Genomic DNA, 26,857 nt, shown 5'->3' with positions numbered 1-26,857 from the left:
AACAGTTCATTCACTCTATTCACTTTTTTTATGAAAGAGAATGAAAAGAGGAATTCCTGTCCCAGTATTTGTGCACAAAAGTGTATATACACGCCAACCTACGTACAGTATATCCCGTGGTGACCCAAGAAAACACGAGTGTTATTAGCTTGAGTTTATTTCCTTTGTGTCACATGTGGGTCCGGAGGCAGAATCTCAGTCATGTGTGTGTGTGTTTAACAATAATGAAAAAAGAAAACAAATCATTTTTGGATCATGCAAAAATGTTGGTGGTCACATGTCCCCCCCCCCAACGCTGGGACAGTTTCCGACGATGAAATTTGACAAGGATGTCTGTTGTAGTCCACCGAGACAAATCTGTCTACTGATAAAGACACTCTGTTATAACCTCTGCCCTGACTGCATTCATCTGTTTCCAAGTGGAGAAAAAATACTGCAACAGTCCTAAAAATGTCTGCATGAAATTTTACTCTTAACGGCCGATCAATGTTCTTTTATCTTGTATCGTAAGGTCAAAAAATAACTGTGGAATGCTATGTCATTTCCACAGAATATGGTTTGGATGCTTTCTGAGATAGTTTTAAATTCTTTGAATATATGGTACATACATACCTAAGATTTTGTATCTTATCGTTTTTTTAAAGAATTCAATTGCAAGCTAATGTAGATCGTAGCAGTTCGTGTTTAGCAGATCTGTATTTAGGGAACTGTTCTTAAGATTATGATTGCGATTAAACCAAGCTTAGAAATTATATAATATGATCATCATTTTCTAAACACTAGTTGGGTCTTTTGCTATGATGCTGTTTATTCATGAAAAAAAGTGATTGTTTCGTGTTCTTGAGCAAATTTAGTGCTAACCAAGACTTTTCAAATTTGCCATTTCCAAGTCCGAATCGCTTTTTTTGTTTTGAGAATCTGTCGATAGCGAGTCCCGATCCGATACCCCGAAAATGAATGAAATAGAGGGAAAACTTACCATATCCCATATATATCCGAGGCTGATTTACGATCAATTCCTATCCGATTTTTGATCGTGGACATCCCTAACCCATGTAAAACCATTACTTATTGGTCGGTTCGTAAAGGGTTAAGCGAGTAATGGGTTTTCCTCACCTGGGCGGAGAAAGAAGGAGGCTGTCTCTCACTCTCTTGCTCTCTCTCGCTCTCTCTCTCTCTCTCTGCCCCCTCACTCTCTCCCTCCCTATCTCTCTCTCTCTTGCTCTCTCCCTCCCAATCTTTCTCTCTCTCTCTCTCTTGATCTCTCTCTCTCTCTCTTTCTCTCTCTCACACACACTCTCTCTCTCTGTCTCTTTGCTCTCTCTCTTTGACCCCCCCCCTCTCTCTCTCTCTCTCTCTCTCTCTCTCTCTCTCTCTCTCTCTCTCTCTCTCTCTCTCTCTCTCTCTCTTTCTCTCCTCTCTCTCTCTCTCTCTCTCTCTCTCTCTCTCTCTCTCTCTCTCTCTCTCTCTCTCTCTCGCTTTCTCTCTCTCTCTCTCTCTTCCCCCCCCCCTCTTCTCTCCCTCTCCTCTCCCTCCCCTCTTTCTGTCTCTCGATCTGCCCCCCCCCCCCTGTTTTTTTTCTGGCAGTAGTTTGAATATTATAAAGCTTTGCGCACTCTTTGCACAGAAGCCCCCTGGATTTACGCGCCTTGAGACGCTCTTTGCACGCCGCCTGCAACTCACTCAACTCACGCACACACAAACACGCGCACATACACTCACTCATACACACTCACACCCACACACAGACACACACACTCACACCCTCACTGAGTCCACTCGTCCTACCACATCATTCTCCTTCGGTTTTTTTTTTGTGATTTTATTTTATTTTTTATTTTTTTCCCTCCTCTTCTCGGATACTAATTTTGACGCGTTGGATATGTGCACACAAGATGATGACAACCCCTTTCCTGCCCGTAGAAGTAAAATAAAATAGGCTTTTGCGCACTGTAGCCTCTCCCCTGTCGTTCCATATGAAGAAACCAAAAGTAAGTGTTTTCTTTTCTAGGTCTTAACTATTATTGCAGGCATGCATTGTTGCATTTTTTTCTACTTGTTGACGCATGGGATCATTTAGCACGTACGCAGATCATTTTTAATGGCGCTCCGTGAAAGATCGACATGCGTGTACACGCACACGCACATGCACACGCACACAACCGATTTTTATTAGGATATTGCGTGCGTTTAGAAGCACATTGTATTGTGAACATTGATGCCAACTTGAAATCGATCAAGTAGTGAAGATTGTGTGTCATTACGCACCAATAATGTTATTTTCATTAAAAAATAGTGCAATTTTGTTGTCTTTTACTTGATTTATAAGGGTGATGAGATGTGGTCCTTGAATGGACAGTTGGCTCAGGGCTGTACTATCATCATTTGGTCCCCTGATAAGCGCTCTATAAATAAAAAGTGATTATACACAGCATTTTTGTTAACACTTTACTGCATTAAAGAAGGGGATTTCTTGTCCACTTTGAGTCGTCAAACATGTAATCGTTTTCTGAGATGTTGATGTTTATACAGCATAACTGCCTTTTTAAAAATGCTGTTAATTCGGCATGTTTTATGTTAATATTTATACCTGATCACTCTTCAAAATAGATGTTTTAAAACTGGTAGCTTAATACCACTTTCACTGAGGTGGTCTGGCCTCGGGGTGGAATAAGTGGTGGGTTCCCAAGATTATTCACGGTGGTGTGAGTGTTTTGGGAGGTCACTGGACTCCCCTGGCCCATTCCTTAGGATCCCCAGGGAGCATTGAGTCCACTTCAGCAAGTTTTTTTTCTCCTGATGTGATCCATGAAAACACCACATCTCGCACAGTGGAATATAAGCCGCACCCTCTGATTTCAAAGATGCTTAATTTGCGCATTGATGTCTTATGTATTCATTCATTTTAATAAGCCTCTTTCAGCTAACTATGGGCAGTAGGCCACTTGGATTGCACAAATATACATAAACATGCACACATATGGAATATGTGGACTTAAAAATTATTTAGTGAAACGACAGCCAACAATAGCATTTAGTTTATTGAAACAAAATGTTTTATTCTGAACAAAAAGAATTATAGCCTTGGCGCCATTACACCATGTTGAACGATATAAATATAATAAATATTTCTTCACTTGGATTCATTCCTGGGCTGATAGTATATTTTTTTTAGCAAACAACCAAATGGAGTTATTTTCTTAATCTTTAAAACCCTTAAATTATTCTGAACAATTAATTGAGTGATATATAACTGATAGTCACAGTTCATAAAAAAATGTTGGCACATTTTGTTATGCTTCAAACAAAAGAATATTTTTGGTCCCTTTAGAAGGTTTCAATTGCATCGTTTAAACACACTAATATATTTATAAATATTCTCTTGCCACCTGCATTGTTACTACAGATAGAATACGCCACCCAAGCTCAAATCCCTGCCACATCCATTTTAAGTGAATTGCTTAAACAAAAACAAAAAAGTTCCAAGTTGGAATCTGCCCTGAAACCCATTGATAAAGAATGTACCTGCAGGTTTTTTTTCCTTCCATACACCTGTCTTAACTAAATAGGACATCCAAAGAATTTCAAGTGTTCAACCTAGCATGCATGCTGTGAGAATGTGGGAGGAAAATTGCCTACATGGAAAATAAAAAACCCCACATGGGCCTGTGAAAAACATGCAAACCACACTCCGCAGAGCCGAGGTCGGGTTATTAAACTCTTCGTTTTAGAACTGTGAAGTGTCATGCTTAACAGTCATCCACTGTGCCATCTAATGGAGGTTTTCTTTCTCCATGTATTCCCTAAAGTGATAATTTTTATGTAATCAGATCATTTATTACCCATGTTGGCCGTTGGGGTTTCGCTGAGTAATGGCCCACCCAAACACTGGCATGGTTGCGACTCAAATCGTACTCGAGTGATTTTGAACAGCATGTAGAATCCAGCATTGACTAGCCAGGCTTGACAGCAGATACTGAGTGATAGAATGAAGAGTGAGTTTCCCTTCTAACTTATTAGTGTTTGATTTAATTTCTGTGGCTCCTTGTTCCAGCCTTCTTTTAAAGATTGAATCTGAGCTGTTAAGATGGCAAGTTGTGCTGCATTCTTTCTCATATATCTCATCATATGTATATTCTATGGCTCATTAGTTTTGGTCATCATAGGAGGAAGTCACTTTAAAAATTGTGAATGATGTCCTCTTTGAATTTGCACCTGTTGTTTGCCTGGATTGCTTTTGAGAAGTTGTGGTTTCAAATCTGGTCTGAAATCATTTGATGATCTTGTTAATTTTTGCCCCATTATTTATCTTTGTCATTTAATAGCGTGTAAGTAACAATTTGTCATGAAAATCCCCAGAATATCTTTTTCAAATGATTTCAGTACCAATCCTTAACCTACTTATGGGCTTCATAAGAAGACAAGTTATTACTTCCTTGAGACGATCGTCCAACGGAGGGGTGCTGGCAGAGTATCACTTGCCCGCACCTTTAAACCACCGTCTAACGACAGTGAGAGAAACACTCCCGCTGATAGGCCCCTCTTTATTATATGCCTCAAGGCATATTCTGAATGAAAAGATCAGCTCTACCTGCTGTTTTTATTGGATTGTTTTATAATCATGGCTTTAAATGTTTTTTCCATGAATTGACATAAAGGGAGCATTTTAAAATTGCTGCCAAGCAAGTTCTTTTGTTGCCAAATGCAGTTGAGCGCCAGTTTGAAAAGCTTTTTGGCTCATCTACAACACGTAGTACAAATCACTGGTATACTGTTGTCTGGAGAAAGTTTCTCTGAACAGTAATTATGATTGGGAAAAACATATAATAAAAGCCCTGCTGCGACCACCAATGATGAAAATGAAAATGTTGTTGAAGTGTCTAAATAGTTAAGTATTGTGTAGGAAATTGCAACCACACAAACACTGCTAGTATAAGCCTCTTAATTTTGATGTCTGACTGAGCGGTGAGCTGAGAATCAAACATAAAAGGAAGTGGACCAGCCTGTTAGCAGACTATTTTACTGTTTTAATCAGAATATTTTTGACAAATGGAGTGTGGCCAATGAGTTGGATTGTTTTTTGGAATAAACTTTAGAAAAGTATACTGGTGTTACATGGTTTGCATGTGGTATAGCAGTCCTAGTTAATAGCATAGGAACAAAAAAAAAGCTGTTGTCCAGCAAGTATCGCCAAAAGATTACTAGTGAAAAAGCGCTGGTTTGATTTCAAATGGTAAATTAGTAGATTTTCAATTGTCAGTTTTGCTTGTAGAAGTCATTGGTTGTAAATGTAAGATATTTACCTTTTTAGTAGATCCAATGTGAATGGACCCCAAGACGAATCCATGGCGTGACCGTGTCTCACCTTTTTTGAGTCCTAGCGACCTTGTTTTGGTATTTCAGCCTTTGGTTTGAACTTGTAAGTTCTTCACAATGTATGGCCAATGTTGTATTCCATGATCAAACCAAAAACAACTCGTCTACATACTCTTGTTCCTATTGAAACATACGCCCTCTGCTGGTTTGTACACTCTTGTCACTATCGTTTTATTTCAGAAAACTGATAGTTATATCGTAAATGATTATTTTTGTGTATTTCTGGGATGCATCAGTCCCTGCACACACCGCCAATACTCCCAACCTTCCCATGGACTAAACCAGGGGTGGCCAAGTCTTGACAGATAGGACTGAATTGAGGCTCTCGAGGACCGGACTTGGCCACCCCTGGACTAAACTCTCCGGGTAATCGAAGCATGCAATATGCACTTTAAAGCCAGGCATCTGTATTTTAACAAGCAGTAGGATTTTTGCAGAAGGGGCCAAGAAAAGAACTGAACTTTTAAAGCAATGTCATGCTGAACAGGTAAAATGGCTTCCAAGATCATGAAAACTAACGTAAAAAAAGTTAAAGGGACTATTTAAAGGTTATTTAGCATGTTGTATAGCTATAAGCCTCCCATTTTCATTTCAACACTTTAGATTTAACATTTTGTCTTAGATCACTTACCATGTCCATCTTCAGGGCTTTACGTATTTATCAGCATGTATTTATCCGTGTCAGATTATAAATGTGACGCAAATTGTTCCATGGGGCTGTTTTTATTTTCCACAGCATAGTTACGACAGCAGATCAAAGTGTTGGAATTCCAGCCGCAGTTTAGTGGTTTTAATTTAAAATAATATTCAAAAATAAAAAAATTAAAATATAACAGATGAAAAACTGAAGACTTGCCTGTTATGTATTTGGTTATTGGAAGTGAATCTAGTGCGTGTTTGTTTCGGACGTTCTCAGAAGCAAGATGCTAAGATGAGACTTGGTCCTTTGAAGTGGCACATTTTAACACAACTTCTGTTTTTAATATTCCTTGTCACGTTATTTTTTAAAATGTATATGCTTAGTTTGACGGTCAGTAATCAAACTTTTGCCCCTTTTCAGATAGCATTGCACTTTATTTTACGTTAGATCGGTGAATACTGAAACCCTACCGATACCATGTTTTTATGAAAATATACAGTATTTAATGATAAATTTCAAGACTGATAAATGAGTATAATAATAATTCTTGTCGCCAAACAGTATTTGACCATAATTTTCTAGCTTACTAGAGAAAAATTAACATATTTCAGCATTTTTCTCACTTTTTAATACATTCTTCCCACTTTTCTCTTCACCCTCATTTCAGTCTCAATGTCGTATTGGGGGTCCGTCCAATACTAGTAAATCAAATTGCACCTGTTTAGTCTCAGAACTGTCAGGGCGAAGTTCTAACCACTAATCTGCTTGCCACTTATTGTGTTAAAACAATTGCTGTTGGTAATTTTGAGGGATTTTAAAAAAGGCATCTGTGAAAAAGAAAATTATGGGGCCAATGTCTGACACTTGGCACTCACTTGTCTTGCTCTGTTCAATCTTGAGGTCTGTCTACAAGGAAATGTGGGATATTTCTCTGTGTGTTAGACTCTGCCAGAAATCCAAAGACAAGGGTTGGGAGGAATCGAAGTAGTATTTTTATGGTTGCGTGTGAACGGCTGATGAACCCCTAAATCTTGTATTCCATGTTTGGTGGACCAGCTTTGTATGACATCTGCATGTAAAGGATCAGGTGTATATGTTTTTTTACTCTAAGCCACACCACAAAGTTGTTTTTATTTATTATTTATAGGAGACAAAGTGTAGCAGCAAGAGTGAATAATTATTTGGACTCAGATTTTTTTTTTTTTTTACATGAAGCTTCATACCTGTCCTGTCACTTCTCCTGTCTTGTTGCATTGCAATTGTAACTTTCCAAATACATATGTCAAATCAGAAGCTGGCACGACATTCAGCTTTGGAAACACGCCAATTTTGCTGGAGTTAATTATGAGCACATAAATGCTAGCTTTATTCATTTATACAAGTCTGTGTACAATCTAGTGGGGGGAAAATTGATATAAACGTCCAAAATCCACGTTTATGTTTCACTTTTGAGAAAAAAGATGGTTTTCAGCTATCTGACTTTTGTTTCAAGAAAATGGGTGCCAATGGGGGGCTGGATTTTTGTCCTCTAAGGTGTTTCAAACTACCGTAAAATTACAAAAGAGTTAAGGATGGACTCAAAATTTTGTGTTGTATGTTTAAGAAAAAGGAGAAGAAAGTGATGAAAGGTTACTTTTTGACATGCGAATGTCTCCCATGCAGATTTAATGATTAAGAATTTTGGCAAATAGCTGACGGGGGTGAATTTTCTGATACCCATCCGGTTGTTTTTTATAAAAGCGTTGTCATCTCTTCTTTGATGTAAACATGGTTTTAATTAAGCCAAATCACTTTTAATCATGATTATTTTTCCTTTTGCTTTTTAGTAGCATCAAATGAATTGCTGCAGCATAATTTCCTGCAATACAAAAATGGAAAGAAAATTGGCAGCAACCTGATTACAATCATAAAAAGGATCACAAAAACTTCAAATTGATAATTAATACATCTTACAAAAGCCATGTTACCGTGACATATTTCAGTTTTTTTCCATCCATCATAGCATACATATTTTATGAATGTATGGCAGCCTTGTTAAGATGCATAACTCATTGATTGCGGTTGACGGTGATATTCGATTGTTCCACTCACAGCAAAAAAATGAGCTAAAGGATGCAAAAGTAAACGTTACAGGACATCCATTTGGTAGAATTGTCACATAATATCTTGTGTTTGTCAGATAACTTGACCTCTGTTTAAGTTCATCCCTCAAATAGATGCTGTGCCTGCGATTAAGTGCGGCGTGTTATCGGCTTACGCTCTCTTCAAATGCGTAGGCACCTTTTCCTGCCAAGAAAAACAAACAACTGGTAGTAAATTAAATTATTTCCGCATATACTATATCATCTTAATGAAACGTATAGCTAGCAAGGAGCACATACAGTCGCATTAATGTTTACATGAAGCATTCGATTACCATTAAATGGTTTGGTTTATTCTGTACTTACAATTTGAACAGTCATAGTTGGCGTTTTTCTTGTTTGAGATTTCAGCATGCATTCATTTGTGCCCAAGTGTGACAGTGTGGAATCACAAAGTAGGGTTTTAAAGCCCCACTTTGCACATTCATACTTGGAAGGGCAATTTAGAATATTCATTCAGCCTACCATTCATGCTTTTGGGATCCGGAAAGAAACCGGAAAAACAAAAAACCCAACCAAGCCCGCCTAGAAGACGAAAACTCCACATAGGATGGTCTGAACCTATTATTGAACTTTCGATCTCAGAACTGTGTGCTTGACACGCTAAACACAAAATAGTAAGATGAAAGTGTTTCACAAGTCCAAAAAATGTGAGGCTGTACTGCACAAGTTCAAACCAGACGCTGGAGCACCATACCACCGTGACTCAGAAAACGAGACAGACTGGACATGCAGCTTTGGCTCCATTCACATCAAATCTACTGAATACATAATAACCATTTTCTGATAAAATCATTGATTCGTTGGGGAAAAAAACACTGTTAATGAAACTAAACAGACGAGAATGTAGTGCAATAAGGTGCCATACCCCACTGATGTGGGATTAAAACTGTTTTTTTTGGCGCTTTTCGCTTTAGTTTTTCAAAGAAAATTACTTTGGGTTGTGGCTCAGCGAAGTCCAATATCGAATTCAGTAAAGGTTGATGAGTCGAGGCCAAATTACCCTTGTTTCTTAAACTTCTTATTTATAGATCATCTTGAGTGAATGTTAATCAAGTTGTATAATGTTAAATAAATCCGACAGATTGACGGAAACATTAAGAGGACAACAAGTTAAAAACTCAAATGACATGTTGCCATCCTGTTAGTTGCCTTTCGGATTAGTAAGAAGACTCTCTCTAGGTCCAAGTGTCTGTCTGTCTGGCTCCTGTTCTTCTTCTTCATCCTTATTAGATCGAACACTTTAAGTGCTCTTCAGCAGACGGGCAGAGCTCAAAGGCTAAATTGATTAGAAAATGCAGACCAGTGAGTGATCGAGCAAGAGAGAGAGAGAGAAAGAAAGAGAGAGCCCATCAACAAGGGGCAATGCGTCACATTTCCTGTTTTTCTTTTCTTGCCTGTTTTGGTATTTAGTCATTTTATTCAACCAGCCAGTGGTCTGATTTTGATCAGCATGACTGGTGATTTGATTTGGGGCAATAATAGACGTCGGAAGCTAATCTTCATCATTTCAGTGGCATCGGCCCCATCTGAAAATTGAAACTCTTTCAACTCTGGGAATTAAACGATTCTTTGGAACAAAAAGACTTCAAGGTTTCAAATATTTTTTCCCAAATTTTTATCATATTTTCATGATAACATCAGTACAGTAGGAAAATATCATAATTGCTCAAAATGTATGTATCACGTGTGATTTGTTTGGCCATACACGGTTAAAGCTGAGAGCGGGACAGACATTTTGAGGCAAATTTTCAGACTCTGAAGGAAAAGAGAACATTTGGAGAAGAGATATTGCTTTTAAATCAGCCTTTACTAACCACACGCCACTATTGAAAAAATAGATAAAGTTCACAATTGATCATTTCCTTGCTTTAAAGGACCAACAGGCTGTTGCTTTTTGCTAACCAGTATTAAATTGTCTTTCGAAACTTGTTGCCTGGGATCATTAGAACTTGTGTTATGTAGCAAGTAGCGGAAATGGCCAATTGACTTTTAAATGGAGACATTTTTCAGGCATTTTGCCTGTGAACTTTTAGTGCTTATGTATGGTAAAAATATGCAGAATTATATCCGTTATTTTCATTACAGCTTATCGAAATCAGGCTTGATTGTGTGTTGGATCTGTCTTTGCCGACTTCAGGCTTCAGTCTGGATTCCAACCAATTGAGATCTGAAGTGAAATAGTCTCCAGGGCTCTATTTTCCAAAATGCCTGGGATGCATTTATAAACCATTTGGCAAGTGGTCAAAAGTTTGCACTTATTCTCTTCTCACATGTAATTCGGAAAGCCAAGAATCTTGTCAATTCGGCGTTGTCTGTTTATTCAAGACACGTAAGATTTCGTAGCAGTAAGATGGAAGCTCAAGAAGAAGGTTTATCTTTAATATACACTTGTGAATTGCCCCCAAGTGCATGTTATGGTATTGGGAACCATTTCCAATCAATTGTTTTGTTTGTCAGTGATATCGCGTTACCTGGCAAGCTCTGGTCTCCAGAATTTTGTGGTTTTGTTTGAACGTGTTGCTTAATGTCCCTGCCTTGCTCTCGTTGCAATTGGGTCAACAGTTCAGAGACGGAAGAGTGTGAAATTACTGCGGTGTCAATTTGTTTTTAAAAACTGCTTTCGGTGTCAACTTTAGAGTTTTGGAACAAACTATGCCGATAGTCTTTAATCTTGCAAATCTGGTGTTGTAAACAAACTGTTTGACTGGTTCTCTGTGATCATGTGATCACAACAGGCACTACCGTCAAGTTAAATGTGACTGCATCTGTTCGTGCAGCTTATTGCTGGGAAAAAATGCTGGAAATACAGCAATTAAAAACGGAACAGCATGAGACCAGGAATTGGTCCTGATCCGGACTAACTTCTGCCAGTGATTTAATAGAGCAGCGTGGGTGGGGTCTGGTATCCCGCTCTATTCTGAGTTGATGAGGTTTAGATAAAATTGTGGACACATCTATGGGCACTCTGACTTGAGATGCAAGATGAAAAATAAATGAGACCGCTGGTTTGGTTTTGTGGAGCTTTTAGATCCATCCCTCTTGGCTTAGCATTACATTAGCCTGCATTTAAAACTTGCGTGAAATTGTGTTCCTAAGTTGACAACAGTCATTTGTCTTCTTTTTTTATTGCGTTTATCTCGACCCAGCTTGCAATTCTTTCATAAGTCCTTACATATGTGATTTATTTTGTCCAATCAGATTTCAGCTTCCTCGTCATGAACATGCAATCTGCCCAGTGCATTCAGATACAATATTCATTCATTCATCCGATTATCCTAAATATAAAGTGTGTGAGTATATCTAGGTTATTCACCAGAAAAGTTCCTACAAATTGAAAATGTCTGAGCAAAATTTTAATGCTAAATTTCATATTTTGAGGCATCTTGAAATGGTCACCGTGCAAAAATGGCTGCGTCTTGAGAAAGTCTTTGGATCAAGATACCTAATCTCACCTTGCCAAATCAAACCATGGCTTTTATCACTGCAGCAACAGAATGGCTTACAAAAGAAACTTCTGCCTAAAATCAGTCATTGGAGATCAACATCTGGATGACTCGGGAAGCATTAATCATGGGTGCCACTAATCCTCGTGATGAAAAGTATCATGAAACAATGAGAGAGGACCGGAGATTAGCGTGAAATCATGGAACCCGTCTCATGCGAAGCACTGCATGTTCCGCTTTATGGGATTACGACTAGCTAATGACGCATTTTAGTGGCGACGGGGGAAGGGTCGACGTGGCTGTCATTCGTGGATCAGTCACGCAGCCCACTGCTCACTAGGCAGTGTCATCAGTTCACTTTACTCTTAAATGATTCCCCTTAATTCAATTGTTTTATTTCATTATATATCAGAAATGACAAACACACATAAAGGATGATCACATGAATGAAAAACACAAAATTCAAATAAAGGGAACATTTAATCATTAGTTTTACCCATTTTAGCAGTGATCAGCAAATTTAATTCCACCAATTTGCTTTTAGAGCCCGAAAAAAACATTCACATCTAAAGTTATTAGTGTTCAAACCCTCCTTCCATCTTAGAACTGTGCGGCCAACCCTTGATCTCAAAACTGTGAGGTGGACAAAATATACACATAGTCACAGTGGCAAGATTAGTTAAAATCAGCATTTCACAATTATTGCGTACCCTTGATTTCTAGACAAAAGCTGAGCTGGACTTTTTATGTTAATATTTTGTATACTTTCCATCATTTTGGTATATGAAAATGTCTATAAGTCTCTATTAACCAACCTAGCCAGATTTCTGCATCTTTTTCTCAAGGGGAAAGTGTGTCAGTGACCATAATGTATGTGAGCGTTGAAAATGATTTGATTAGTTTTGTCCATCTTTGAAAACCAGTTCGGCGTCACTCGATCATTTCGAAAGTAACGTTTTTGTTTTTTTGGTCTGGATCTATGTAACGTAACCTTCTCTCTAGGAAATGTACTTATAATTTAGTCATGATTTGGGCAAGTTAGTAGCTTTCGCAAAGTAAATGTTCGGGTATTTTCTCAAAATGGGTATTTCACAAAAAATGTTGAATTGTTTGTTGTGTTGTTTTTGAATTCCTAGGATAAATTGATTTAAGTCATGCTCTGTTCTCACATGATAGATCAAAGTGGAACGGAAAAAAAAATTGGATGAAAAAGGATTTATGTTTTCATCTGAAAATCTGCACAGGGATGTTGATTATCCCGTGCATCTAACTTGTAGCAGTACCGTATCGTGAGTTTGTTGCCAAATCTTTGTTTTCCTTCAAAATGTAGGAAGCAAACACATCAACAACTGTCTTTGATCGCAATAGAAATAGCATGATTAATTAGCACACAGCCCAACTAAGTAGATTTAATTATGTATGGAAACGTGGTGCCATCATTTGCCGTATGCAACCCAGCTGATCTCCTCCCATGGTAAAAACCTCTTCACACTTCTGAAGGGTTTGCTTGCCAAAATTCACGGAAACAAAACTTTGAGCTGCAAACCTTTTTAGTAAAAGTTTCCGAGATGAAGTATAAAATTCATACATTGCATCTAGGGGGCATCGTATCTCATGATGACACGTGAAAAGTGTCTGGTTTCCGTGGAGTAGCTAACATATGCTTCAGATTTTCTGGTCTTCGAACTTCATTCCTTTGCCTTGTATCACATGTTTGCAGTTGTGGGGGAGTAGACGCAATGTCTCAAATGTAAAATAAATAAATAAAAATTAAAAAAAAAAAGCAATTTTGGCGGGGGATTTTGTACCCTTGGGCCATAAGAATTTTAACATAAGCATCATTTCCTTGATCCTTTAAAAAAAACTGTCTAAATTCAATCTTTTTTTGTTCTTGTTTAGGGACCCGACACAGACTCTTCACTTTCCATATCTAACATACTTTGATACTCATTATATCACCTAGTAGAATTGTTTAATTGTGTACTGACAACCAAAATGTTCCAACTAGACTTAAATAGTTGAGTATTGTAAGAGTCTCTACTTGAGATAGCCATCGCTTGGTTCTTAACTAGGCAACATCTGGCATTTAATAGCTAAATGATGCAGTGCAGTAATACCTCGCCATTTTGCGCTTCAATTTTCGTGGCTTTACTACATCGTGGATTTTTTTCTAGGGGAAATTTTTTAAGGATTTTTTTTTAAGTTCATAAAAATTTGAAAATTCACGCTGAAACTTTTAACCAAAAGCCACTCTAGCTACTAGGATTCAGCACTGAAGAAAACCTCCAGTTGAGGCCGAGTAACACTAAATTAAATGTTATTTTACCTTCGATTAAAGTCATTGTGTGTATTGAAAATATTTTTAAAAGGGATGACCCTACTTCACGTTTTTTTATTATCACGGCCTTGTCTGCACAAAGAGGTGCACACTGAAGCTTATAATCGACGCCTCAATAACAAGATTTGAAATACTGCTGGGGGTTCTGTAGTTCAAACGGAGGTTTAGTAATGTGAATGTTACATTTTTATCAAATAAATTGTTTGCAATGTATTTAGTTTGAAAACCCTAAAATCATATGATTTAAGCGTATTTGAACTACTTGAACTTATGACATGTTGCCATATTAGTTGTCTGTACAGCTTATATCATCTTGGTATGCTCTGTACTTTCCAATTAAGCATCTTCTAAGAAATCAAACCAGCTCAAGCAGGTTTGCCAAGAGTCATGCATACCAGCATGATAAAGGTTGCACTTCAGAGATCCTTTGGTCACAAATCTCATGGGTCTTGTAGACTAATTTTATAACTGGGCTTCTGTAACTGCTCTATTAGGCATGTGAAGAGAAACTAAATATAACAATTAAAGACTAAGCATCTGTAATTAAGTGAACGCAATTATAAACTACAAAAAGAATTTTAATCAACCAGTAATTAGTGTTTTAATTATTTTTTCATAATTGATGGAATATTTGAAAAAAAAACAATTGAACAATTTTTCTTACTATTTCTAATTCATTTAATAACAAATAATTTGTTTAGTCCAATTTAACCCAATGTATATTCCACTAATGGTCTACTGAATGATGGTTTATATTGAGTCATACATTGTATTGTGAGAATATGTATAGTGTTAAATAATCCTATATTCACTTTCCCTTTTTTCCATTTTTTTAAATTAAGAAGAATATCAGCTATAACTAGTTTAGAATTGTTGTTCCAGAAAATTGGAGTAAGCTCTTACATCTCCAACCTTTCTCAACTGCTTGAAAGTGAACTTTGCATGCAGTGTGATCAGCTTCGAGTCGAACTTTAAGTGGCTACAGCCCAGACCTTAGCCCTTGAGATCTCTTCCTTAGGGGCTACCTAACAGACTGAGTGCGTGCAAGGAGATCCAAACCCATCACTGATCATCAATCATATCATTTTTAACATGACGCTTTCAAGAGAATAAAGTAGGTTTTGCTGCAGTATGGACTTATTCTAAGAAAAAAAAGACACCTTTTCAATATCACTGCGCGATCTCATGACAACACTTACATCCTGTGGAACACGTGTCAATGGAAAAACAAGACATATGGAAGCTTTTCAAGTATACATCTATATGAGACTAGCGTATCCTAATAGGCTATGCCGGGCCGGAAAATGCTCCACGTCACTAGCGGCAGATGTGATGGATTAGTTTAGGGTTTTATTAAGACCAAAGGGGGTTCTGACAGGGGTGATGGGATGGATCTAATCTGGAAAAGTCTCGCACAGTCATTCTTGACCAAAATTTTAGCGTTAGTATGTACCTCTCTGTATTAGGAAATTACTCCAACTAAAATGTTTCAATATTTCCATTTCACTGTTTACTATTCATTCATTCATGACTTGGTTAGTTGCTGAATATTTCTTTTTTCTCATCAATACCAGTGATAGGCAAGACGTTTAAATGGTCCTCCATTCGATGACATGGCCTGAACTTTAAAACTAGGAAATCGTTCTTGTGTTGAGTTTACATGCTCTCCACAGGCTTGCATGGGTTTTCTCCGGGTACTACAGTGTTCTCCCTCACCCTTAAACCTGGCATGGTAGACTGGATGGATACTCTAAATTGCCCTTAGCAATGAGTGTGAATGTGAATGGTTGGGTGGTTTCGGTTCAGAAACTGAATTAAATGGGCAGGGAGAAGAATTTTTCAATACTATGAAGTACTTGAAGTTGGTTTGATGTTCTTAAGTTATCAATCTCACGACTCAGTGGAGACCAGGGCCGGCCGGGTTAAGTATCCCCACTTATTTTGACAGCTTGCACCTCATCCTGGCACATAAACTCAACGAAAGGACACGGGGGACACATTTCGATGAGCAGAGTCAAGAGAGCTGACATCCGCATGTTTTGGGAAGAGTCCAAATATTTAAGCAGACATTTTTTTTGTCAGGACATTCCTACGAAAGTACCAAGTATGACATTTAGAAATTGAATAAGATCCCGCTTTCTCTTTGTTTTTCTTTTTACGTTTGCATCCTTCCTGCTGCCTTGGACAGCACTGCTGTTTTCTGTTCTTCCTGTTGTGAGCGAGGCAAAGTGTGGATGTAAGCGCTTATCATGCAAATTGCAACAAGTTTCTGCGAGATCAGTGTGGCAATCCAAAACGAATAGCCCCAACAAGGCTCAGCTTGCTGACCTCTATTTGTGAATTGCTGGATGTGTGCTTTTTCTTCTATTCAGCTAAGCTTCACGTGCCACCTTAAATAAACAATATTGAGAAACGACCAGAACGGATTTCATCTTCCAATGAATGAAAGAATCTTTGACATACTTGACATTCTGTTAACTTAAGATGTTGATGTTGAATATCAAAACACACGACTTGATAGTTGAGCAGAGAATAGAATTTAAGCATTGAAGACTATTTAAAGTTGTCAACAATTCCATTTGTTCATCTATCACGACCTACTTACTCTCCAACAATCCTCTCTTTGTGTAAACTACAGATAGCATTTCAATAAAAATAGGCCTAGAGTTTTATCAACTTTGACAACAGCCTTAAACAAACATGTTAGTATATTTTATTTGGGTCTCCGGTCTTGAATAAACTTATAGTGATAACAATTGTTCAAAAAAAAGCTAATTGATGATATACATCTTTTGTAAACACAAGATAAGTAGTAGTAGTTTAGTGTCAATTTTAGGAAGTGTCCAGAATAGAAAAAAAAATCCTTGTGGTCATGTGGTTATTTTTTAGTCCGAAATGTCACACTTGGAAAGTTCTTCATTTGGCCGTCAGATACTAGTGAGGTCATTTTCTTGTGTACATGGTGTGCTGTCCTTGAGCGAGACACTGACTCTGGCCTTGATTGAAATGCATTTGCATAGAGGAGGCCACGCCCACGGCCACACTGCGCTGAGAGCTTTCATTTTATGTTGCAACTCATTGGATGCTAAAAGCCTTCGGGGATCCCCCTTGGCGGTGGTCAGAAAATACTTTTGAAAATGGAACAAAACCAAGCACCCGCAAGCTTTTAAATGTTAACGTGGATTGATGTGAAGAAAGCCTGCTGGTCATTTGAGCTTGAGATTGCTTGAACACTTGTCGGGGGAGTTTTACTATTTATCTTTGGCAAATGTAGTAGTGACAATTTTTTAAGTAGGAAAGGAGTAACACATAAAAATACTCGTTTGATTTATTTGATGAATAATTTTGCGTTGGACTACTGATGGGAAAAATGTCTGCTAGTCAAGACTGTCAAAATAAAACTTTTTCATAGGTTTGCCAATGCTGTGAATTGACCATTTTATAAATGACTATTGAAATGTGGGATTTCTGATTGACAGAATAAGGTATGTTTTTCCCATGTTGCAATTCTATGTGAACACTACTGGTCTGTCTAAGATTCAGAGATAAAAAGCAGAGCTCATTTTTTGTGGGCTTCTTTGATGCTTCATAGGATATTATGTCAAAAATAGGCAGGGAGGGCTGGAAGTAATCACTGAGCATTTTCCTTCCAACAAGATTGGATGTTCGTTGCTGTCATACTTAGCCAGTTAGTTAAAAATGACTAGGGTTCTGTGTTGTTTATCTGAGCCTAAGTATAGAATGATGTTGACCTTGGAATTTCATTACTTTGGAAGTAGATGTGGTGTTGAAGGCGGAGCTTGATACGTGGGAAGGTAGTAGTGCAGGGTTATGACGTTTTACACCTGACTGTGTTTCTTCTGCCAAAACTTGCCTTTTGTCCTGTTCTTTTTATTTTTTGGCTCTTTTGTGAGCACGGACCACCAACATAAAATGGGGTGTTGATGTTCCAACCTCCGTAATAAAACAACTGTGGTTTTGTGAATTTAAGGCTATGCCTGAGGCTGGGGGTGTAGTTGGAAAACTGGGCCCTGCTTCCCCCACTCTATTGTATTGTAAGTCATTTCAGACTTCACGCCAGATGCTAATTTAATGACCTGTTAACATGACGGCTTTGCTCAAAGTCAGTGCACCCTTTATATCCGGTCTTTACTGGTTTTAAAGCAGACACATTTTGATTTTTTAGGACAAGTGCTACTTCCCCTCCCAACAAAGGAACAGATATTGATGAGGTCGGGGACTCGTTAAATGAATTAGTTTGCTATTTCACTTTTTGCTGTAGTTATGAGTTATGAATTTCTTTACTATCACTGTTTAATATACCTGACAATTGTTTAAATAATTCATAAATTTTGGAAAATCTCATTGAATTACTAACTTGTTTGGTACATCCCAGTTTTTCATTGTTTTGAGTTTTGTGAATTTATATCAAGGTATCACATCACTTTAATATTATATTTTAAATTTTGATTGAATTGTGCATGACTATAAAATTAAATATAAATCAGTTAAAAATCCATAATAATTCCCTCCCTGTAATTCGCCTTATATTTAGTTTTTTTAATTCAATTGATATCGTTCCTAAAAATAACCATAGCTTTTTATACGAATGTGACCTTATTCTTTGGAGATTAACAGCTTCTTATTGAATTTTCAAGCAATATTCTATTTTTTGAATGTTCGCTAACAACATCAATGAGTCCTGTTTTTTTTTTCTTTTCTTTTCCGGGAATAGGCCATAATTGAAAGATTTCATTGGAATGTCCGACCTTTAGATCATGTGAGAGCATTATTGCCCCCTAACTTGTTGTTTACTTGTGTGTTTGTTAGATTCGGATACACGTCTGCGTCCATTTACTGCTGCTGATCACGCTCGGGGCATATTCAAGTAAATTTGACGTCAACCCAGTGACAGATGACGTGTCGAGACTCTCGATATTGGTAAGGACTTCAATCCAAAGCAATAAAAATGGCAGTCTACTTTTTGTGAGGTACTGGCATTGAGTTCCATTAAAACAGCCTTACTATATTTACATTTCAAAAAGAATAAAACAAGTTATGAGTACAAAGGGTTTTTCATGGGAGAGAGTGGGGGGGGGGGGGGGGGGGGTAGAAACTAAAAACATCTGGTTGCATCAAGAGACACCAAGCCTCAATATGTAGTTCAGTTAAAAGGTCCTTGAAAATGGTTCCTTGAAATAAACCCATTCAAGTATTTTATAGTAATTTGCCTTCCCATTCATGTTTAGCGCCAAGTTGTGTTTGAAACTTTCCATTGACTGTTTTTTTTGTGTGTTTTTGTTTTTTTGCTTTTTCTTGGCAGAAACACAATATTCCCAAAGACTACAAAATTCCTGTACATTACGTTCCGAAAGAAGAGGTAATACCCTTTTTTTCTTCACTGAAAGCCATTTTTGTTGAATGTTGCGTGTGTGATGCAAATGAATTATGCAAATGAATTGAAAGATGTTACTAGGAAGGGAAAGGGCAAGAATAGCTGGAATTTTATAAGGGAGAATAGAATGATATAAAGTTTAGTTGTTTAAAAATGTCTGGGATAGCCTCTGGCGGCCCTCGTGATCCTTATGAGGATAAACGTATCCAAAAAAGAAAGATTGAAAGTTATATTTACAGAAAAACAGTCAAAAATACCCAAATCTATTAAATAAATTAAGGAAAAATATAGATGTTTTTATATCGTCAAGATAGCATCAAAAAAAAAATGAATGAAAAAGTTTGAGCACTTAAATAAAGTTTTGTAACTGCATTAAAAAGAAGGAAGGCTGCTCATATGTTTCAACCAGTGCTGATTTGTGTTTTGATTTTGTATTTTCAGGGTGGGATGTGCTGGGTCAAGCTCAACGTTTTCTACCTGGAGGAGAGTTTACAAGACTTAGCACACAAATTTGGAAACATTTCTTCCAATAGAAAAGATATTAGCATATTTATACAAATACTTCAAGAGCTACGGCTGAACATGGGCTCTGTGGTAAGAACAACCTTGTTTTGGTTTTGAGAGAAATTAGATTATAAACTGTATATCATTAACCATTTCAGGGACTGTAGTCCATTTTTTTTCTTAAACTAAATTGTCATTGGCCTTTGAAAATTCCTTCCAGTTAAGGCCCAGATTACCACTTGAAATAAAATTTCATTTCTTATATTAAACTCATTGCATGTCATTGACTTTGATAGACGTTCCATTCATTTAAGTGCCATTGATAGTGCTTTAACGGCATTGAGTGAATGTAGAAACATTCTTTCACATTGATGGCAGCAGCCATTGAGTTAAAAAAATCATAATTTGTGCATGAACTGGTTAATAAACTCGACAATTTGGTGGGATATTTGCAGACGCCACGTTGAGATGATACACAGACCTTTTGAAACTTTAGATTTGGTTATTTTATCCAAGTCCATCCAAATCACGTGTGTGGTGTTTTTGTTTGGTCATGCAGGAGGCCGTCATGTACGACTTTGAATGCCACTACCGCGAGGAACGATGGCCCACTGAGCAATACTTTGAGTTTGTGTCCAACTTCCTGGCAAGCGCACAGCGCAGAGACGATTCTGACGACTGCGAGCCACCTCCCTGTCCCACCACGCCCCACACGCCAACAGAACAATATTTGGAAGGTCAGTGGTTATTCAAGCCTTCAGATGTTGACCCATCACTTTTCCCTTGTAATATTACATATTTTCTGTTAGCCATGAATTATTCTGTAGTTTTTTTATTTATTTTTTGTTCTACTCCCTGTCTCACAGTTTAGTTCCTATTTTTAATTGTGGTGCAGGCAAGCGTGGGATCAAGTCCCGCTTGGTGGCTGTGTGATTGTGCATTTGAATGGTTGTATGTCTATGGCTGACTGGCAACCAGTCTAGGGTTTAGCCTGCCTTTTGCCAGTCCGCTGGGATAAAGTCTGGCAACCCTTGCAAGGATATGCAGATGAATGAATTTTAAATGTACTTTTACTGTTATCATCATGTACAACTTTATGGATATCACATGTAAACGCTTTAAAACAAGTTACTTCAAGTTTTTCACTCATCTCATGTCTGCTAATATTCTATCATTGCGCCTGATTTAACTTGAGAAGTAATATTTTTTCAGAACATTTTTCCAGAACATTTTTCATTGAACTTTGAACCACTGCTTCTCGGCTCTGTGGGAAAGTTATTTTAGGAATTGGAACTTTGTCTTGGCCAAATCAAATGTTGATGTATCCCTTGTCCGCACAAGTATTGTAACACCACGCCGTCAAGACGAACGCTATGATTGCGTCTTACTTTTCATTCTTCTTTGCTGGATGTGTGCACGCACACGGAGTCGTTTGGACAATGTGTTTATGTGGAATTGACATTATTGTTTTGCTAACTTTGATGACATTCAAATTCAACAACACAAATCCTTGTCAGGATGGCGGGGTGCTAGACCCCATCCCAGCTGAAAGGCGGTCTACTCTTTCAACTTGTCGCCAGTCAGTCGGAGGCCACACCCAGAGACAGACAACCATTTTTTTCTTTATCACAATCACATCACCACTGAGGAGAAATCATTCCCATACTTGCTTGCACCAAAGTCAGGGAAATGAACCACTATACCAAAAAGTGACTCTAACTTTAATGACATGGAAAAAAAAACAATCAAAGATGCACTTTTGTTATTTTATTTTTTTAGCTTTTTGGAAACCTTGTGGTGTAATTGGAGAGTCAATCAGCTATAAAAAATAGATTTCTAAGTGATTTTTAGTGGGTATTTCTCAATTGCATTTAATGAGGTTGGCTGGATTGAATGTGAATATTTAATGTTTAAATCTTAACTTGGACAAGTTATGTAATTGCCACTGAAAAAAGAATTATTTCAAATCTATGAATGTTTTGTACTTGTTTGTTTCAGTACTGCCGTCATCCAGCAGTAACAACTCAGACTGCGACACGTTCTCAGGCTGCCATACGCGTAGGTTTTCTCATTCAATTGTGTCCTTCCTATATCCACCATGTGTGTGTGGGATGGGATGGGATGGGGTGGGGGGCTCTTTGAGTAGCTGAGGAACGAATCTAGCCTGTCTGTTTGACTGATATTTATTGGAACATTTGGTACCATTGTTTTGCTTTTGAGATTCCTCATGTCTAAAGAGCTTATTGTCCTGAACTCTCTGACTCACTAAAGCCTGCTTTGTCTTCATAAATTGTCATTTGACATCAGAACAAATGGAATGAATCATACTAATAGAAGATGTATCAGTCATCTGTAACAAGCGACACTGTTGCTAATCCCAATTTTTCAGCAAACAATTACATTTTCAGGGAGCTGTTTTAAAGACATATCCCATGACAAAGTGCAGACAATCATGTTTGTCTCTTTTGATAGGTCGTGTTAGTTTACGGTTTTAAAACAATTCATTGTTTCATTTAAGTCTAAAGAGATAGCAACTATTGAGATGCTGTAGTTTGTGCATGTTGAATCAATTTAATGTGTCTCAATGTGGATGAGATTGTGGCAAGACATAAATGCCACATTTACAGTCATGGTTTTTGCAGACAAACCTGTTATGTATCAATTTAGGTTGATGGAACTGTCAATGTAAGGTTGTCTTTCATTTGATGAGATTTTTTTTTCGTAATTATCTTTTTCATTCAGTCAAAATACAAATAAGACTTAATTGTATGGTTGTTGTTGCTATATAAATTGGCTATTGTTACCATTGTATTGTTGATAGTGATGTTAATTGTTTGTGTCCAGACCAAGAAAAGCGTTTGCTCCCAGAGATTGTGGAGCGAAGTTTGCTGTCCTTACTTTTCATCCCTTTTCTGGCGCTCATCTTACTGCTTGTATGGAAGGTAATTCATGCTATTCACCTTCTTTTGTCTTTTTTGTTTCCACCTGTCATTCAATTTTTGTGTGTTAACCTATTTGAAACCACCTTGACTTTCTCCGATCAGCTGAGATCGCGACAAAAGAGCCGAAGTCTTCCACAGACTTCCGGAGAAGGCGTTCTCTTCACGGGAACAGAAGGAAGCTCATCCCCGCTAGATTCGCAAATTACAGAAAAGTATTTCTTTTTCTTTATTTGTTGGGAACAGATGTAAAGAGTTGCTATTTCTTTCCCTTTTTTGACACCTTTCTTTGCTTTCCTGGTTCCAGAAATAGGTTGAAAATGATTGAAACTGTGTAAGGAACACTTCAACTACTTCAGCTGGTAAGATGTTAATTCACCTCTATTTGGATTATTTCCTCACTTTTAGTTGATTTTAACCTACATTTGTGCTTATAAAATTCCAGTTAAGGTTAAATTTAAGGTCATTTATTGAAATCTCATTCAATTCTTTGTCTGGTTACGTCACCGTATTTTGTGTTTGTGACTCTTCAGGTGCTGGAAGTGACATTCCATTGACAAGAAACTTCTGAAGTGATTAAAAAAACAAAAACAAAAAAAGAAAACCACCAAAAAACTTCCAAGCACAAAACCCAACGAAGACCTGTTTCTAAAACGGTTTCTCAGTTTCGACCGCTACTGCCACCATTTGATCTGGTCTGGTTGACCCTTCTACTGTACGGATACACTTTCCCTATTTCATTTGGAACTAGTTTCATTCATTAAGGAATAAGAAACGCAAGGGAAAAAGTCCATTCTTCTCCCAGACTTTATGGCAACCGTTCAAACTTCGAAGGAAGAAGAGAATGCCAAGTAGTTACTATGCTGATGTTTTTTCCCCCTTTTTTTTGGTCCTACCACTCCCTTCACTCAACGGATATCCCATCCTCTTCCTCCACATTCTCCAACACCATCATCTCTATTTTAGTCTCTTTGTGAAGCTTGTAAATTCTATTTATTTATTGCCATATTCCAGGGAGATGTTTCTCTCTCTCACACATTCCCTGTAGGAGTTAGCGGACTGTTGGTTGGTGATACAGAGCGGGTAAAGCTGAAAAACACGGGAAGAAAGAGCATATTATATACTATACATGACCATTTCACTTTCTGAACATTCCAGACTGTCAAACAAGTGAAAAAAATGCATAGCTACAATGAGCATGATTATTAAAAAATACAATAATAACAACTACAAAAGTAATAATTAAACCTCCCAACAGGAAATAAAGCAAATTATGGTTAAATTCTCATGGGAAAATTTCAAGTTTTTACAAATAAATTTGACACAGGCAATTGTACCTCATGACAGCAATTAAAAAAATAATAATATTAATAATAACAACCACACCCTTTTGCTATTTCAGACATCCCAAGTTCCAAAAAAACGATCCAATCCCCCCAAACCAAACCCACCATGCCCATACATACACACTTAAGCTACTCATTTTCACAACTGTATATTATTAACACATTAATAATAATGATAATTTAATGCATTACTTCATTATTGATCATTTAAGGTATTTCTTAATCAACTTAACCTTTGTCAATTTTATGACAGTCTTTAACCTGCAGAAATATAATGCAGGAAAAGGCATGTTAAACTTAGCCTACCTCAAAATGTCTTTTTACAATCATTAAGTCCGGAGTGGGCAATCCTGAAGTTACCATTGGTTGCTATGGGGTGATCATCCATAACCTTTAACTAGACAAGAATATACTATTATATTAGTATTTTCTGGTGTAAAGTTTTGTATTCTCGTTTCTTACTGGAGAATTTAACATTTCCCATTTTCTCGCAATATAATTGAAATAGGCTATTCCACACATGGTGCACGAGTTATGATTTTTCCTCCACATTCTCACTCGTATATGTATAAATATTTTCTTTTTTAATTAAAAGAGAAACTTAATCAAACAGACGCAATATGTTTATCCAACTCGCAAGCATCAGGGAGCTGCTACCAAACTCCGCGTACTCCCGAACTACTGCGAGACTTGGGATGTCTGCTATTTTCCTGCAGTGGTATACAATGTACTTCTCAGTCTCTTAATGTTTTCAGCAATTATCTACCAACAAGTACACTTTGCTGCATTTTAAAAGGAGAACAGAGTACATTTTGGGCTTTGAAAGTTGCTTTGTATTCAAACACAATCCACTAGTTATGGAAAATGCCAAAAAAGTGCCATGAATGAAATATGTGTATCCGACACACACATTTATCATAGCTAATCAACAGCAAATTGAAAAAGCAAGCAAAGTTTAGCACCAGCTAAAGTTAACCGAATAAAACGTCCAGTCTAGAAGACTTCACTCTTTTTGTTTTTTACTTCTATGCGCTTTTTTGACGTGCCAAAAGCTAAATGCACTCAAGCTATAAGCATGAGTCATCTGCGTAAATGCATGCATGCTTTACAAATGCAAAAAAAAAAATACAATTCATGTAAAATGATGAAAAATGTATTAAAAATGTTATATCCCCCCCCCCCCCCAAAAATATTTATTGAATATAATTGGATTGTGATATATCAAAGCATGTATATTGAGCGTAAAAAAAAACATTTTGCATTTCTAACATTGCAAAACTTAATTTAAAAAATAGGAGAAATCTAAATATTGGAGTACTGAAACAGAAAAATATATATCATTTTAAAATGTGTCATTAAATTGTATGCAGAATGAAAAATTCTATATGTATAACTTAAAAAATGGTCCATGATTGCATCAGGTAGTGTTACTACTACACCTATATAAGAATATTTATTATGCAATATTTTCTATTTACTGGCCTCATTTCAACTCAAGTGTAAATAAATTTTAAATGAACATTTTAATTTAAATATAGAGCCATATCTAATCTGTATTATTATCTACTGTAATTGGACCATTCCCTTTTTAATCAGAATCAAACGCTTGAGCCAACATTGGAATCAAATCCAGTTCTCGTTTAATGAATTTGAATGGAAGTTGACTTGGCGCAGCTTTTGACTGATTGGATGGACACTCATGTTTTCACTTTCGAGTGATTGTGTTGAACAATTGTTACAACCTTCCAATGTTGTTTCAAATTTCCATATGCATGTCTGACCCTAAAATAAATACATAAGCGAATGAGCCTAAATGACCAAAAGTTAACTCTAGCGCAATTTTATTTTATTTTTTTCTGGAGTTTTATACACTATTACAACTTATTTTGATTCACCATTCAACAGGGGATAACTGGACAGTTTCAACAGGACAGTCAATGGATGGATTTCTCATTGACTTTAGTACTATTGTACTATTCTATGTACATTTGGCCAATATTTCAACGGAGATTTTTTTTGTCATCGCTTTAAGGACTTCCTTTTCTTCTACAATTTCCCAATCCAGGATGCTACTGCTACAGTTCCGCCCCTTTATTTTTTCTTTTTCCACTCGCCTCGCTGTGACAGCCTCACACTGACTTATGAAGAAAGCTGTGAACGAATGGCAATGTGGCGTTGGTGTGTTTGTTTCAAGAACATTTACACACCTCCTTGAATTCTGTTGTTCCTACTTGTCGTGAATTACACCCCCCCCCCCACACCCCCCCCCCCCTCGGCCCCCCTCCAATTTTTTTTATTTTATCTGACAGTGGGACAATCAAGTCAGCTCCAGTTTTGAAAGTAAATCTGGATCACCCACAAAAAAAGGCAGATATTGATATTATTATTACTATGTTGATGATGATGATGAATTTGATGATGATGATGGTGGTGATGAATACCCAGCTGCTATTCTGGGGGAGAAGTCTACTGTAGTCTGTATTTTTGTATAAATGTAAACAAGCATACATACAATATGAATAAAGTACATGTATCCTGACTAATATGTAAATGACCTTTTCCAAATGGAAGCAAATATTCAGGCATTTGCTTTAGGCCCAAATACTTTACCATTGCCTAAAGGCTAATGTGTCAAAAATTGTGAAGGATTAGCTACAGAAAATGTTTCAGGAGGACCAGGGTGTGGCTACTTTTGACTTTTCTGGGGCTTCATGTAGAAAGGATTGCACGGT

General features: G+C 37.2%; 1 protein-coding gene across 1 annotated transcript; it reads left to right on the top strand.

The window, feature by feature from the left end:
- Window positions 1-1,582: 1,582 nt before the first annotated feature.
- Window positions 1,583-26,664, top strand: kitlga (kit ligand a). Its single transcript, XM_077743410.1, has 10 exons — window positions 1,583-1,991; window positions 18,772-18,882; window positions 19,265-19,321; window positions 19,778-19,930; window positions 20,400-20,577; window positions 21,839-21,898; window positions 22,685-22,782; window positions 22,885-22,994; window positions 23,087-23,141; window positions 23,313-26,664. Exons 1-9 carry the CDS (start codon window positions 1,977-1,979, stop codon window positions 23,115-23,117), a joined length of 813 nt encoding a protein of 270 aa, XP_077599536.1. The 5' UTR covers window positions 1,583-1,976; the 3' UTR covers window positions 23,118-23,141; window positions 23,313-26,664.
- Window positions 26,665-26,857: the final 193 nt, after the last annotated feature.

Source organism: Stigmatopora nigra, chromosome 2 (assembly GCF_051989575.1).
Source record: "Stigmatopora nigra isolate UIUO_SnigA chromosome 2, RoL_Snig_1.1, whole genome shotgun sequence".
NCBI classification, from domain to species: Eukaryota; Metazoa; Chordata; class Actinopteri; order Syngnathiformes; family Syngnathidae; genus Stigmatopora; species Stigmatopora nigra.
This window is presented reverse-complemented; position numbering and strand designations above follow the sequence as displayed.